Below are 14,037 nucleotides of genomic sequence, written 5' to 3'. Positions count from 1 at the left end.
AGGTGCCGTGGACGGAGTCGATTAGCAAACACACTTTACAAAAAAATTCTCATATTAAACAATAAATAAAATCCTAGACTTAGAGATAGGGAATCGAACCCACTAAACCAACAATACATCTTAGCTTTGCGGGTCTAGCCTATAACCGCCTAACATACTTTACTATAAATTTCTCATATTAACCATTAAATAAAATCCAAGACTTAGAGATAGGGAATCGAACCCACTAAACCAACAATACACCTTAGCTTTGCGGGTCTAGGCTATAACCGCCTAACATACTTTACTATAAATTTCTCATATTAACCATTAAATAAAATCCAAGACCTAGAGATAGGGAATTGAACCTACTAAACCAACAATACACCTTAGCTTTGCGGGTCTAGCCTCTAAATCATTCAGCTATAGTGGGCGCCTTGCTAAAGAGAATAGGTACGATAATTATGGTCCATGTAGACGCAACTTTATAGGTGCCTAGTGGATAATACCACGATAATCGGAAACGCTAGCAGGTCAAGATATAATCATGTACACATGCGTTGGAGAAGGCTTGCTTCCGTTAGACCATTATTGTACTCGAACAGTTATCAGCTTATCAGATCATTTTTCCGATAATTTTGAGTAGAATACACTACTGGCAAGAGTTGATAATATCTGTACCAAAATTAGCAAAGAAACCATTATCATAGGGATAATTTAACACAAACTTAAATATGATTGGAGTAAGGTTAAATTTTTACCTATTTAAATTATAGTAACGTTTGATAAATCGATACTTTACCAAATTACAGTTATTTGTCGTACAATCTAGGAGTGTGTACTTTTACATATGAGCCCAATACCCTAAGTGTACTCCATTAAATTCTTTTTTTGCAATCTTATGAATAATATAGAAGATAAACTCTATTCATAGACGAAAAGGCTATCCGCTGAAGGTTAGTTAGGGTATTGAATTTAGAGTGTAGGGATTAAATTGGGGTACAGACAATTTTTTTTTCTTAATTAAGTTTTCTGAAATTGATCTAATTTTAGGAGCACTATTTTCCTTATAAACCAATAAAACGTAAAATTAGCCGACATCATCGTGTTGTTGCACCAGTAAGAAGATTTCTATTGAAAATATGGTTAGGTTTGTAGTGTTCACTCAGTGAAGTACGAGACGGAAACATAAGTTAAGTAGGAAGTCTCTACACCAAACTAATTATTCCACCACTGATAATGGATGAAAATCCAAAATCGGCCAAGGATACAACAAAAATGGCGTGCTACGACGAATAAAATTAAAGATAAGAAGGTTTTTCTTAGGTTACAGAACAAGGGTGTCTATATTTTCATATAATATTTAAAAGGCATTGCTTAACATCCATTATTTATTCACGATTAATGTAATAGAAAATAAAAAAAAACCTACAAATTAACAAATAATTGCTTAAAATTTAATCAAGTGAATATACAAATTTTATTAGATTTATTAAAGCAACATCTAAATAAATGTACTGTTCTACGAGTATTAGTGTTATACGAGTTCTCGTATATTAGGCGCCAAGATAGTCAAGAACCGCAAAGCTAAGATGCATTGCGGTACTAAGTTTCAATAACTAGCAGGAGGAGTAAAGGGTGTTTCATTTTTTAATGCATTTCAGGGGGTATTAAATTTTGATTTTATCCGTCGAAAAGCACTACACATATTTTTATTAGTATCCCTGATCTATTTCGCACATTTAGCCATGATCAGATGTCCGGTAGGGCAGTTGTAATAAAGGGTTGATAGTCAAAAACTGCACGAAAAAGCTGTAACGTTCCAAAAACACCCAACTTTACAAATTTCTTGCTCTATTTCTATAAAAGATAAAATTCTCAAATTTTCTTTATAATATCGGGCAAATCCTCTTTTGTAACTGTAATTTTTTTTTGGTAACAACCCAGATCTAATAAATATAATTGAAACTATGTTAATAATTTTCTGAATTTATTTTTCATTAACCTCGTTACGTAATTAAATAGATTTTTATCACTTATTTGAATAAAGAAAATCTAAGCAGAAAAATGCGTTTACACTTTTACAATGAGAATTATGTTAATGAAAATTATATGCACTTCATTTTAAATTATGAGTTTTTTTAAAAAAAAAGAAAAAAGAAAAAAGAAAAGATTAATTTGAAAATTCAAGAATTGCATTAAAAGAAAATTCACACCAGATTTTTCTTTTAAATTTTCCCCTACAGTAATTATTTTTCCATTGTTCTTGTTGGAAAATTTAAATTAATTCAATTTATTCAATCTATTGAAGGGCTTTTTGTGAACTAAATTAAGACAATGAGAAAGGCTATTGTAATGAGTTAAGTTTGAATATTAAACCTGTAAGACGTTGTTAATGGCATATAAATAAGGTAATTACTGGTAAAGAGGAAATTGTTGTAAACATTAAATTACAAAAACTAATTTCATAATAATTAATACTGACTTTAATTTGTTTACTATTTTCATCCCCACCACAAATCAAGGATAATAAAATGAATTGCAATAATAGTGCTCATAAGTTTCTGTTACGCGATTGCAGGGGTTATTAAAGAAACCTACTCTACGCAATACATATAAATATCTAAAAATTAGTAATTATTATTATTAATTTTTTTCATTTTCAATTAATTAGGAATAGCTTTGTGAACAGCTGAATTTTTTCAAATTTATTTTTAACCGGATGTAACCCGCTTTCAGGGTTTCCTGTTAACGGATGTGATGAGCATAATACAAAACAGTAAAATTAGAAAAAGTTTAAATATATAGATATTTAGTAAACAATGATAAATATCGGAAATGCAACTCTACTTGGTCGATCTATCGATTTTCCCGCAATAAGGCTCCTTCGATTTTCTTTATACTTTCAAATACCACTCTAGTATGGCCTAATGATCTATAATTTTTTTTTTTTTTTTAAATCTTTTATTGGAATTTACCACTGCAACGGTTGTTGCAACAAGCAAATATGGTACCTGATAGCAAAAATACGTGAAAATCACGAGTGGAGAAGGCACCCAGTGGTGTCACTACAGTAACGTGCTTTGCTCTCACGATAAGAGTAGATCACGAGAGGCCATCTACTCTTCAATCTCCTTAGAGGATTACCTTGGTAATGTGGAAGGAAGATAGGTGTTAGGATGAGCTGCTGTAGAGGAACGAAATTAGAGAAAATGAGTGTTAGCAAGATCTGTAATGAAAGGGATTTTGAGATCATTATGGATAGTGTGAGGTATGTATGGAAAAGTATCGATTTATCAAACATTACTATAATTTAAATAGGTAAAAATTTAACCTTACTCCAAATCATATATAAGTTTGTGTTAAATTATCCCTATGATAATGGTTTCTTTGCTAATTTTGGTACAGATATTATCGACTCTTGCCAGTCGTGTATTCTACTCAAAATTATCGGAAAAATGATCTGATAACCTGATAACTGTTCGAGTACAATAATGGTCTAACGGAAGCAAGCCTTCTCCAACGCATGTGTACATGATTATATCTTGACCTCCTAGCGATTCCGATTATCGTGGTATTATCCACTAGGCACCTATAAAGTTGCGTCTACATGGACCATAATTATCGTACCTATTCTCTTTAGCAAGGCGCCCACTATAGCTGAACGCTTTAGAGCAGTGGTGGGCAAACTTTTTTAATGGGGGGCCACAAAGTTTAAGAAATTCTAGAGGAGGGCCAGAATTATAGAAAAAATGCATTTTGTGTTAAAGCTTTTAATCATAATATTATAAAAACATTACAGCATTACACACTTGTGTAACTACGCGGCTAGTTTAGCTTCACCTATAGGTTATGCATCTATTATTCTACTAAGTAGAATCTACTTTATACTTCTCGACCGTCAAAACGTAATTATAGCGGGCCATATACTATCCATGTCGATGGACCCTCGGCGGGCCGGATTAAATACTTTCGCGGGCCGGAGTTGGCCCGCGGGCCGTACTTTGCCCATCACTGCTTTAGAGGCTAGACCCGCAAAGCTTAGATATATTGTTGGCTTAGTGGGTTCGATTTCCTATCTCTAAGTCTTGGACTTTATTTAATGGTTAACATGAGAAATTTATAGTAAAGTATGTTAGGCGGTTATGGGCTAGACCCGCAAAGCTAAGATGTATTGTTGGTTTAGTGGGTTCGATTCCCTATCTCTAAGTCTTGGACTTTATTTAATGGTTAACATGAGAAATTTATAGTAAAGTATGTTAGTTAGGCTAGACCACAAAGCTGAGGTGTATTATTAGTTTAGTGGGTTCGATTCCCAGTGTTTAGGCCTTGGATTTTATTTAATGGTTTAATATGAGAAATTTAACAGTAAAATATGTTAGGCGGTTATGGGCTAGACCCGCAAAGCTTAGATGTATTGCTGGTTTAGTGGGTTCGATTCCCACTATGAGCTTCATACCTTGGAACACATTAATGGACATTTATTCGTTAGCAGTTTTCCAAGCAACTTTCTGTTGGCGATTTCTTAAGGAGTAAGGATGGCCTGTCCTCTACAAAGCTATTTTCTTAAATCTAAGGCGCATCACTCGGAGACATGAACACTGTCCCCCTCTGGACAATGGAGCTGTAAAAAGTTTCCTATTACCTTAAAAGAGCCTTGCAACTGGATTCGAAACTAGGGTCTCCGTTGTTGGAATCCCGTATACGCAAAGCTAATCTTTTCTATAATTATTTTTACAAAACTTTTTAGCCCTCAATTTATAAAATTTAATCACAATTTCATAATAAGTTAGCCGCAATGAGAAGTTTGATCATTTTTAGCCCCCAAAGGGGGAAAAACACTTTTCAACCGTCATTAATCGCCCTACGTCATGAACAGAGAGAGAGAGAGAGAGAGAGAGACTAAATAAACCGATAAACTACTAAGAAAGAGGATCCAGATAGACAAATTATTTCCGTTCCAATGATCAAGCAGCACGATTAGACGAAAACATTCACGAAACTTGTGATTATAGTCACGACAAATTCACGAATTATTATTATTCATTCCCCCCACCCAACACTATAAGTAGATAAAAATGGAATAACTCAGAGGTGGTAAACACAATTAATTGCCGTGAGTAGAAGCAGCAATGTGAAAGGAACATTTTCACTTTCAAGATTTAGATATCAGCCGTTTCCTGTCTTCTCATTACGCGTCATGTAACATAGCATTAAATTGAGTATTTTTAAACATTATTTTAAAGGAAATGTATGTTGTTTTTATGCATTGCATCAATTGAATAACTTCAATAGTTATTATAACCATTTTTACAAGAGTTTTTTTAGAAAAGCATATTAATATTTTGGGTTTGATAGAACTTCCTTTACAAACTAAATAATTATTTAAAGGTTCACTAAAACGGAAGTTAAATATACTTTTAATTCTGAATAAAGATTTCTCTATTCAAATTTGTTAATATGGGAATCTCTCTTTTGATCCTTGAATTACAATTTGTTTTTTTGTTCTTCAAACTCAAAATAGGATTAATGAATATCTTACGTTCCAAAATGGATCATTCCCACGTTTTTTTCCACTGATATGAAGGTCGATGAATGATAAAATCAACCCCTTTACATTATTTAACAATTTTTTTTTAAACATTTTTTGGAATATTAAATGCGAATGTGAGTTTTCTCACTACTCTAAATAATATAACATTTAAATATTTCCTAACATTTTCTCAAATATTTCAGAGAGATCAGAGGTAAATGTTTAAAGTGCAATTTGTAACCTTTGAATTCCTTATTTTAAGACAATCTAGTCAAAATAATTGACTATTGGTCCATCTAAAAGAGTTTTCAATGAATTAAACAACTTGATAAACTAACACTGTTGAGTTTTCTTGCAAAACAAACGTAATTTCTCATACGAAGATAAAAGGAATCCTGGAAAATGATATAACGTATGAAAGCCCATTAAACAAGGAAACTTTTACTAAAAAAGTGCCAGCACCTAGGTCCTGATAATAATCACATAAGGGCCTAATGAGTTTTCTTCAAAAAATTTCGATTACTTTTATTTTTCCAGCATCCGGAGGAAGATTGAGGCTGTTTGGAGAATAACTTATACTTCAAAATGGTATCAGTTTTTTAGAAAATTTATCTGTCTTTCTAACCGTATCATCAGAATCGAATTCGGACTAAAATTTTCTCGAGTAATAACATTTTTATTGGAAAAAAGTAATGATTTTGTAAAAAAAAAAATTTAAAGTGGCGTCACTCAAGAATAATGGAAAATATGAAGTTGGCCAATACGTCATTGAACTCCACTTTAGATGTACTACACACAGTAGGCCTATGGACAATACTTACTGGTTCATCCTGTATAAAATGTAACCTAAGAAATTTTTTATACGATAATCAACAAAATGCAACGATAAAATTTCTCTACTCATCAATTGTAAACGAAAACGAAACTTACCGACAATATCGTGACTGAACAATGCGTTAACGATCAATTGATTAATAGTTTTGAATTTTGCTTTTCAGAAGCCTGGATCATAGTTTATAAATACCGGAACTATCACTATCAGACAAGCTGACATTTTTTTTTTTTTAAAAAAAATATTGTTCTGACGGTAGGTAAGCACTATTCAAAATTATTATTTGTATCTATTTCTAATTTAAACACATGCTTCACAAAGAATGGAGCAAACACTTAAGGTAATTTATTAGCACTCTCAATGCCATTTAAATATTGTTTGTGTTTTATATTGTGGATAAAATGATGAATTCAAAACATCGAACTATACTGGAAATTTTTTTGAATACAAATCGTTAATTATCGAATTTTATCGATTACACAGGTCTACAGTGATTTTGCTGTTTTGAGTTTTTGAGTCATTTTGAAGTAATATGCATGTCCTGATACCAAGTATGATACCCGTTTACTTATATCAGATACCATTTTTTTTTAGTCATAGTCTTAATTTTTTAGTCTTAGTAGCGTTATTGTATACTTCACACTATCTTTTATTTTTAATATTGTAACGAAGTTGACCTGAAGAGCCTGGTAAGCCTTTATAGATGTAACCAAGAAGTTTTTAGGAAACACCAAAGATCCTAACTACGCAAAATTAGTAGCCAGAATGCTTGAGAAATTCAGAATTCTCGGATGCAACATTAGTCTTACGGTGCACTTTCTATTTTCGCATTTGGATGTACGAGGGTCGTTTGATAAGTCCGTGCAAAGTCAGAGAGATAGCACCACTGGCGCGTATCGAAGTTATGTTTAGTTAGTAGCATCTCTTGGAAGAACACACACCAAGTTTCAGCCAGATCGGTCTATTTCTTTGTGTTTGGCATTCGTTTGAATCGAGGAAGTCGAGTGATTTTCAAAAAATGGACGAAAAAGAATTTCGTGTGTTGATTAAACACTACTTTATGAAAGGCAAAACGCCTCAGGAGACTAAAGAGAAGCTTGATAAACATTATGGTGACTCTGCACCTTCGATTAGAACAGTTTATAAGTGGTTTCAAACTTTTCGGAGTGGCCATATGGGTACAAGTGACGCTGAACGTTCTGGATGCCCTGTTGAGGTTACTACTCCAGAAATCATTGATAAAATCCATGATATGGTGTTGGATGGCAGAAGAGTGAAGGTGCGTGAGATTGCTAGTGCTGTGGGCATCTCGAATGAACGGGTACATAATATTTTGCATCAACATTTGGACATGACAAAGCTATCCGCAAGATGGGTGCCGCGATTGCTCACGCTTGACCAAAAACGAAATCGTGTGAAGTGTTGCAAGGACGGTTTGCAGCTGTTCCAGAAGAATCCACAGGACTTTAAGCGTCGTTTCGTCACTGTGGATGAAACATGGATACATCACTACACTCCTAAGACCAAAGAACAATCTAAACAATGGGTTACCAAGGGGGAATCTGCGCCAAAAAAGGCGAAGACCGTTCCTTCGACCGGAAAGATTATGGCGACTGTCTTTTGGGATTCGCAAGGAATAATCCTCATCGACTATCTGGAAAAGGGTAAAACTATCACAGGTGCATATTATTTATCGTTATTGGACCGTTTGAAAACCGAGCTGCAAGAAAAACGCCCACGATTGGCCCACAAAAAAGTCCTTTTCCATCACGACAACGCACCAGCTCACACCTCAGCAGTTGTGGTCGCAAAATTAATGGAAATAGGGTTCCAACTAGTTTCACATCCCCCCCTATTCTCCAGACTTGGCTCCCTCGGACTACTATTTGTTCCCCAATATGAAGAAATGGCTGGCGGGAAAAAGATTTTATTAAAACTTGGAGGTGATTGCAGAAACGAATGGCTAATTTTCAGACTTGGACAAATCCTATTATTCGGAAGGGATCAACAAACTAGAGCAGCGTTGGACGAAGTGTATAAGCCTAAAAGGAGACTATGTTGAAAAATAAAAAAGGTTTACCCCAAAAAATTAAGTAGTTTTTTTTTTTGCACGGACTTTTCAAACGACCCTCGTATTTCCTGAGAATCTGGGGGCGGTGAGCGAGGAACAAGGCGAACGTTTCCATCAGGTCATCCGGGAGATGGAACAACGGTACCAAGGACGATGGAGTACATCAATGATAGCGGATTACTGCTGGACGCTTCAAAGAGAAGACTCTGCAGCAGGTCATAAGAGAATTTCCAAGAAAAGATCACTGGAAGGCAAACGAAAACGTTATTATTGATTAAATAACATTCTAGTGAATCAACATTGCGCATTTCCAAGTAATACAACCAGCATCTTAATCAAATCTGTATTAATATTTGAAAAGAAATGTGTATTTTTTGCAATTAAGGCTGAATTTTTCATTCTCGATTTGTAAAAAAACCTGATGTGGTAGGAGAAAAGGGGGGTTATTTTTGAAAATGGCTGTACGCAATTGTATATAATCACTTTTCAGAAGTAAAACAGCTCTCAAAAAGTTTCATTTTGTAGACCTGTGTTATCCTTCAGAATTTTTTAATAATTATTGGGATTAAGGAAAATAATTGTAATAAGCCTTGGGAGGCAAATGTTGCCTCGTTGTAAGCGGATATTCAATAATGAATAACATAAGCATTGCAGAATGAAGCAACTCAACCATGAACAAATTTATGTTAAATATTTCAACGTAATTAAAAATTCAAAATGTTATCGCTAACGACAAATACAAAAAAAAAAAACTATTTTAATGCAATAAAAAGAGATATATTAATTTGGGAATAAATATTTTTTAAGAAAGAAGAAATATTGCAGGCAGTTCGTTACTGCATCGTTTAGTTTGGGAATACGTCATGTTGCGGTAGGTTAGCTTTTTAGCGATGGCCATCTGTGTATGGTCGTTGTTGGGTATGTAGGTTCTCTTAGAAATATGCCTTGTTCATTAAGTGTTTTGTTGTGGTTACTTCCAGCACTCAGTGGATGTGTTTTATCTCTGTAAATCAATCCACGATTGCTTCCAAGGTGATACGCAAATACTTTTATTCGGAGGGAGAATACTTATACATGGCTACCTTTACTAGCCCCCCCCCCCATCAATACGGGGCAGGCGTAAGCCAGTACGGATAGGATTTAAAGCTATGAGTTTTTGATCTGTCTTAATTTCCTTGTTATCCTATGAAGTCACAGGTTCAAGAAGCACCTGTACAAGATGGGAGGCGGGGGCTTATCAACTCAGAACCGTTGCGCAGATTGTGTCAGGAAAGAGGAGGAAATGGCCTGCTGATCGATTGTGCTTACGAAACCTTTGGAACGCTGAGGCCGAAGGAGATAGTAGCGCAAAAAAAGAACTAGTAGGGAAAGTCCCTCAACCTTCTTAATTGGGGGAGTTTTCGTCTACTAGATCCAAAGATGAGGGTCACAATAAGCCTGTTGTGGCTGCGGTGCCGTCAGGTATAGATCCCGTCCAGCTATTTTAATCTAATTTAATTGTGAAGTCCAGGTGGAAGCTCTAAAAATAATTAATCCACTATATACGTCCTTTTAAATTAAAGGCAAACAGTATGAGAGGGTATTGGCTCCCTGCTTTGAATAAAATTCCCAACAGTTCCGGTTTCAGGAAAAATAAAAAAAAAAAAATATCGTACGTCAAACCTATTGGTAGAATTGTTTGTAATTAAAAGAACAAAACTTTAATTAAAAGGAAAACTGAAAAAAAGATTATGGAGCCTACAAAAGGCTCTTAAATCCATTAAATCATTTAAAAACCAATCTAATTACGTAAAAAAAGAAAAAAAATTACAAGAAAATTATGGGAACAATTTCATTTAAAACAATTATTAACAACAGCAATTAGAGAATATATTAATATTGAAAATATTCTTGGATAAATATTTTTAAATAAATACTCAAGGTTAACCTGAAGGTTATTTAAAAATGAAAAAATATGATTATATTTATTTTGACTTCAAAAAAAATTATTATTATTAATATTATTGCAAACTATTAATATTATAATATTTAATTACTTTATTATTATAATATTTAAACCGAATTTCATTTAATATAAATCATTAAACAGCACATAGCTGTTTGCTGACAAAAATATCAACAACACTCTACTTCTTCTTCATCTGTTTAATTTTCCGTAGTTATTATAACTTAATAAAACTCGTGTAAATACTTGTACGACATTCTATAACCAGTGGTTTACATAATAAAATTTTCTAGATATTTTCTGCTAATAAATAGTATAGATTTAATTCTCCAAAATAAATAAATAAAAAACGCAAGAATCTAGAGTGACACTTCTCTGACAGTAAATTTTTCTGTATATTACGTATATTATTCTTTTATTTGCAAACATATTTACCAGGAGAATTTTTATATTGAGAAATTATGGCACCAAAAGTGCCAATACTGTTGAATGGAATTGTCTTGGTACCTGTATAATATTAATTAGAATCAAAATTTGGGACTGAAATTTTCCAATTTTGATGAAAAACAGCTGACCGGAAGTGCCACTTTACTGAAGAAATTTTTTCGAAATTTCCTCATTTTTCTCAAAAATTCAATTTAAGGTACTTCTGAGAAAGAGAGAGAGAGAGAGAGAGAGAGAGAGAAGGGTGGGTTATATTACTTCCTAAAGTCATGTTGGGTAGCGGTTCTAGAACTGAAATGGATCCTCCAAAAAAGAAGGATTGCTGAGGGGTCGGAAGGTTATTGCTATTCTGAATCCAGTTATTATGGAGCAAAAATATTCTTAACAGTACCAAAAAGAATAATTTATGATTGCCCTAGTGCAAGGTATATTGTTATATGGTTGCGAGACATGCGTCAGTTGGGTCGCAAGATCAGCAAAAAAAACAAAAACTGGTAGCTACTGGAAATGGACTTCTGGCGCAGATCTGCAAGAAAATCCTGAAGAGAAAAAGTAACAAATGATAAGAGATCCAGGAGATTATGAATGGCCCAGAAGTTGGTACTAGAAGTTATCTGTTAGAGAGATAGAGACGACTCCAGTGGTTTGGCCCGTGTTAAAAGAATGTGGCTGCCAAGAAAGATTGCCTCAACAGGTTTTGGATTGGTAACTAGATGGTAGAAGGTTGAAGAGGCCGCAGGGTCGTTTGAAAAGTCCGTGCAAAGTCAGAGAGATAGCACCACTGGCGCGTATCGAGGTTATGTTTAGTTAGTAGCATCTCTTGGAAGAACACACACCAAGTTTCAGCCAGATCGGTCTATTTCTTTGTGTTTGGCATTCGTTTGAATCGAGGAAGTCGAGTGATTTTCAAAAAATGGACGAAAAAGAATTTCGTGTGTTGATTAAACACTACTTTATGAAAGGCAAAACGCCGCAGGAGACTAAAGAGAAGCTTGATAAACATTATGGGTGACTCTGCACCTTCGATTAGAACAGTTTATAAGTGGTTTCAAAATTTTCGAAGTGGCCATATGGGCACAAGTGACGCTGAACGTTCTGGACGCCCTGTTGAGGTTACTACTCCAGAAATCATTGATAAAATCCATGATATGGTGATGGATGACAGAAGAGTGAAGGTGCGTGAGATTGCTAGTGCTGTGGGCATCTGGAATGAACGGGTACATAATATTTTGCATCAACATTTGGACATGACAAAGCTATCCGCAAGATGGGTGCCGCGATTGTTCACGCTTGACCAAAAACGAAATCGTGTGAAGTGTTGCAAGGACGGTTTGCAGCTGTTCCAGAAGAATCCGCAGGACTTTAAGCGTCGTTTCGTCACTGTGGATGAAACATGGATACATCACCACACTCCTGAGACCAAAGAACAATCTAAACAATGGGTTACCAAGGGGGAATCTGCGCCAAAAAAGGCGAAGACCGTTCCTTCGGCCGGAAAGATTATGGCGACTGTCTTTTGGGATTCGCAAGGAATAATCCTCATCGACTATCTGGAAAAGGGTAAAACTATTACAGGTGCATATTATTCATCGTTATTGGACCGTTTGAAAACCGAGCTGCAAGAAAAACGCCCACGATTGGCCCACAAAAAAGTCCTTTTCCATCACGACAACGCACCAGCTCACACCTCAGCAGTTGTGGTCGCAAAATTAATGGAAATAGGGTTCCAACTCGTTTCACATCCCCCCTATTCTCCAGACTTGGCTCCCTCGGACTACTATTTGTTCCCCAATATGAAGAAATGGCTGGCGGGAAAAAGATTTTATTCAAACGAGGAGGTGATTGCAGAAACGAATGGCTATTTTTCAGACTTGGACAAATCCTATTATTCGGAAGGGATCAACAAACTAGAGCAGCGTTGGACGAAGTGTATAAGCCTAAAAGGAGACTATGTTGAAAAATAAAAAAGGTTTACCCCAAAAAATTAAGTAGTTTTTATTTTTGCACGGACTTTTCAAACGACTCTCGTAGATATGACAGAGGCCATGGTTTTTGACGGTGAGTGATGCCGAGGATAGGGTTTATTAGTGACATAACCTCAATTGTGGGGAAACTTCTTAGAAGATGAAGAAAAAAAAAAAAGTCATAATTATTGAATATAATTCATAACGTTCAGAGTTTAAAGGAAGCGTAAGAGGCAGAACTCTGAGAATAGAAGTAAGAACAAGATATGTGTGTCCACTACAATTTTTGAATAATACAAAAAGGCCTAAAACGAGAAATTTAATCAATACTACTACTTTATAATTAAAATGATGTTCACGCAGTTTGTTTGTTTATAATGTAAACAATTTTACGATTACTGTCTGCCAAACAGTAAAATGTATGTTTACATTTATTATAAACAGATTACAAAATATAAAAAAAACATAAAAAGTTAAAATCAAAGACTAACATTGGATGAAAAGTGCTCCAAGTAAACATCTTTCTAATCTGGTCAGCACGAGATCCCGGTGGGTCCATGGTTTCGAACTGTTTTCCTGAAGTTTTAAAAAGCTTTTTCGTGTCAACAAAACGGATGTGAACTGAAATTCGGATACAAAAACAAAAGGAAGGTAATAATATGGGTTTCACATAAATTAACACTTCATTAACTTCACTGAAGCGCACAACAATAAAAAAAAAGAACACTTTAAAACACACTAATTACTTAAAAAAATAAAATAAAATTTCAAATGAAGTTCTTGTTCGTTTATTTACAGTGTTCTATTGTTTAAAAAATAGGGGGAGCCCCAAGTTAAAAAAAAAAAAAAAAAATTGTAAATCGTTTCAGACGGGACACTGAGCACACACTAAATATACAAGTTTTCCAAACGCCAGCCAATGTTGTGGTCTGACTAACAAACAACAAGAGGGAGTTAAAAAATCAGACAGGTCTGAAGAGGGGTATGATCAACAAGTGAAAGTGAGTAGATACGTTACTACTTTGTGTGCTCTCTGTCTCTCTCCAACACATAAGAGTTCCTTCCTTAATTCTTCCTTATACACAACACACGCACGCACACACTCATCACAAACAACCTGTTGTCTTGATGCGCGCGCAAGTGTATCAAAGCTAAAAACATCATGCTGAAATTTTCTTAACTTCCGATTGGAATGTGATTTTTTTGGTTTTTTTCCCTAGTTACTTAGCATTTTTATAGCTCAATTTAAAATGTTTCATTGAAAGAAAA

At 34.6% G+C, this 14,037-nt stretch overlaps 1 protein-coding gene across 3 annotated transcripts in view; it reads right to left on the bottom strand.

Annotated features, from left to right (window-relative positions):
• Positions 1-14,037, bottom strand: part of snu (ABC-type transporter snustorr) — a 146,663-nt gene that overhangs the window by 127,305 nt on the left and 5,321 nt on the right. The window contains exon 2 of one of the 3 annotated variants that reach the window (XM_074113795.1): positions 13,260-13,389. The exons of 1 other annotated variant lie outside the window; for it this stretch is intronic. In XM_074113795.1, coding sequence (XP_073969896.1) covers positions 13,260-13,389 — 130 coding nt within the window. Of the gene's footprint in view, positions 1-6,442; positions 7,279-13,259; positions 13,390-14,037 lie in introns of those variants that run through there. One more of the 3 variants, XM_074113801.1, reaches the window with a different exon arrangement.

This window comes from Rhodnius prolixus, unplaced genomic scaffold, assembly GCF_049639745.1.
Source record: "Rhodnius prolixus isolate KJV_2025 unplaced genomic scaffold, Rpr scaffold_7, whole genome shotgun sequence".
NCBI lineage: Eukaryota > Metazoa > Arthropoda > Insecta > Hemiptera > Reduviidae > Rhodnius > Rhodnius prolixus.
The sequence above is the reverse complement of the archived record's forward strand: the minus strand, read 5'-3'. Positions and strand labels throughout refer to the sequence as shown.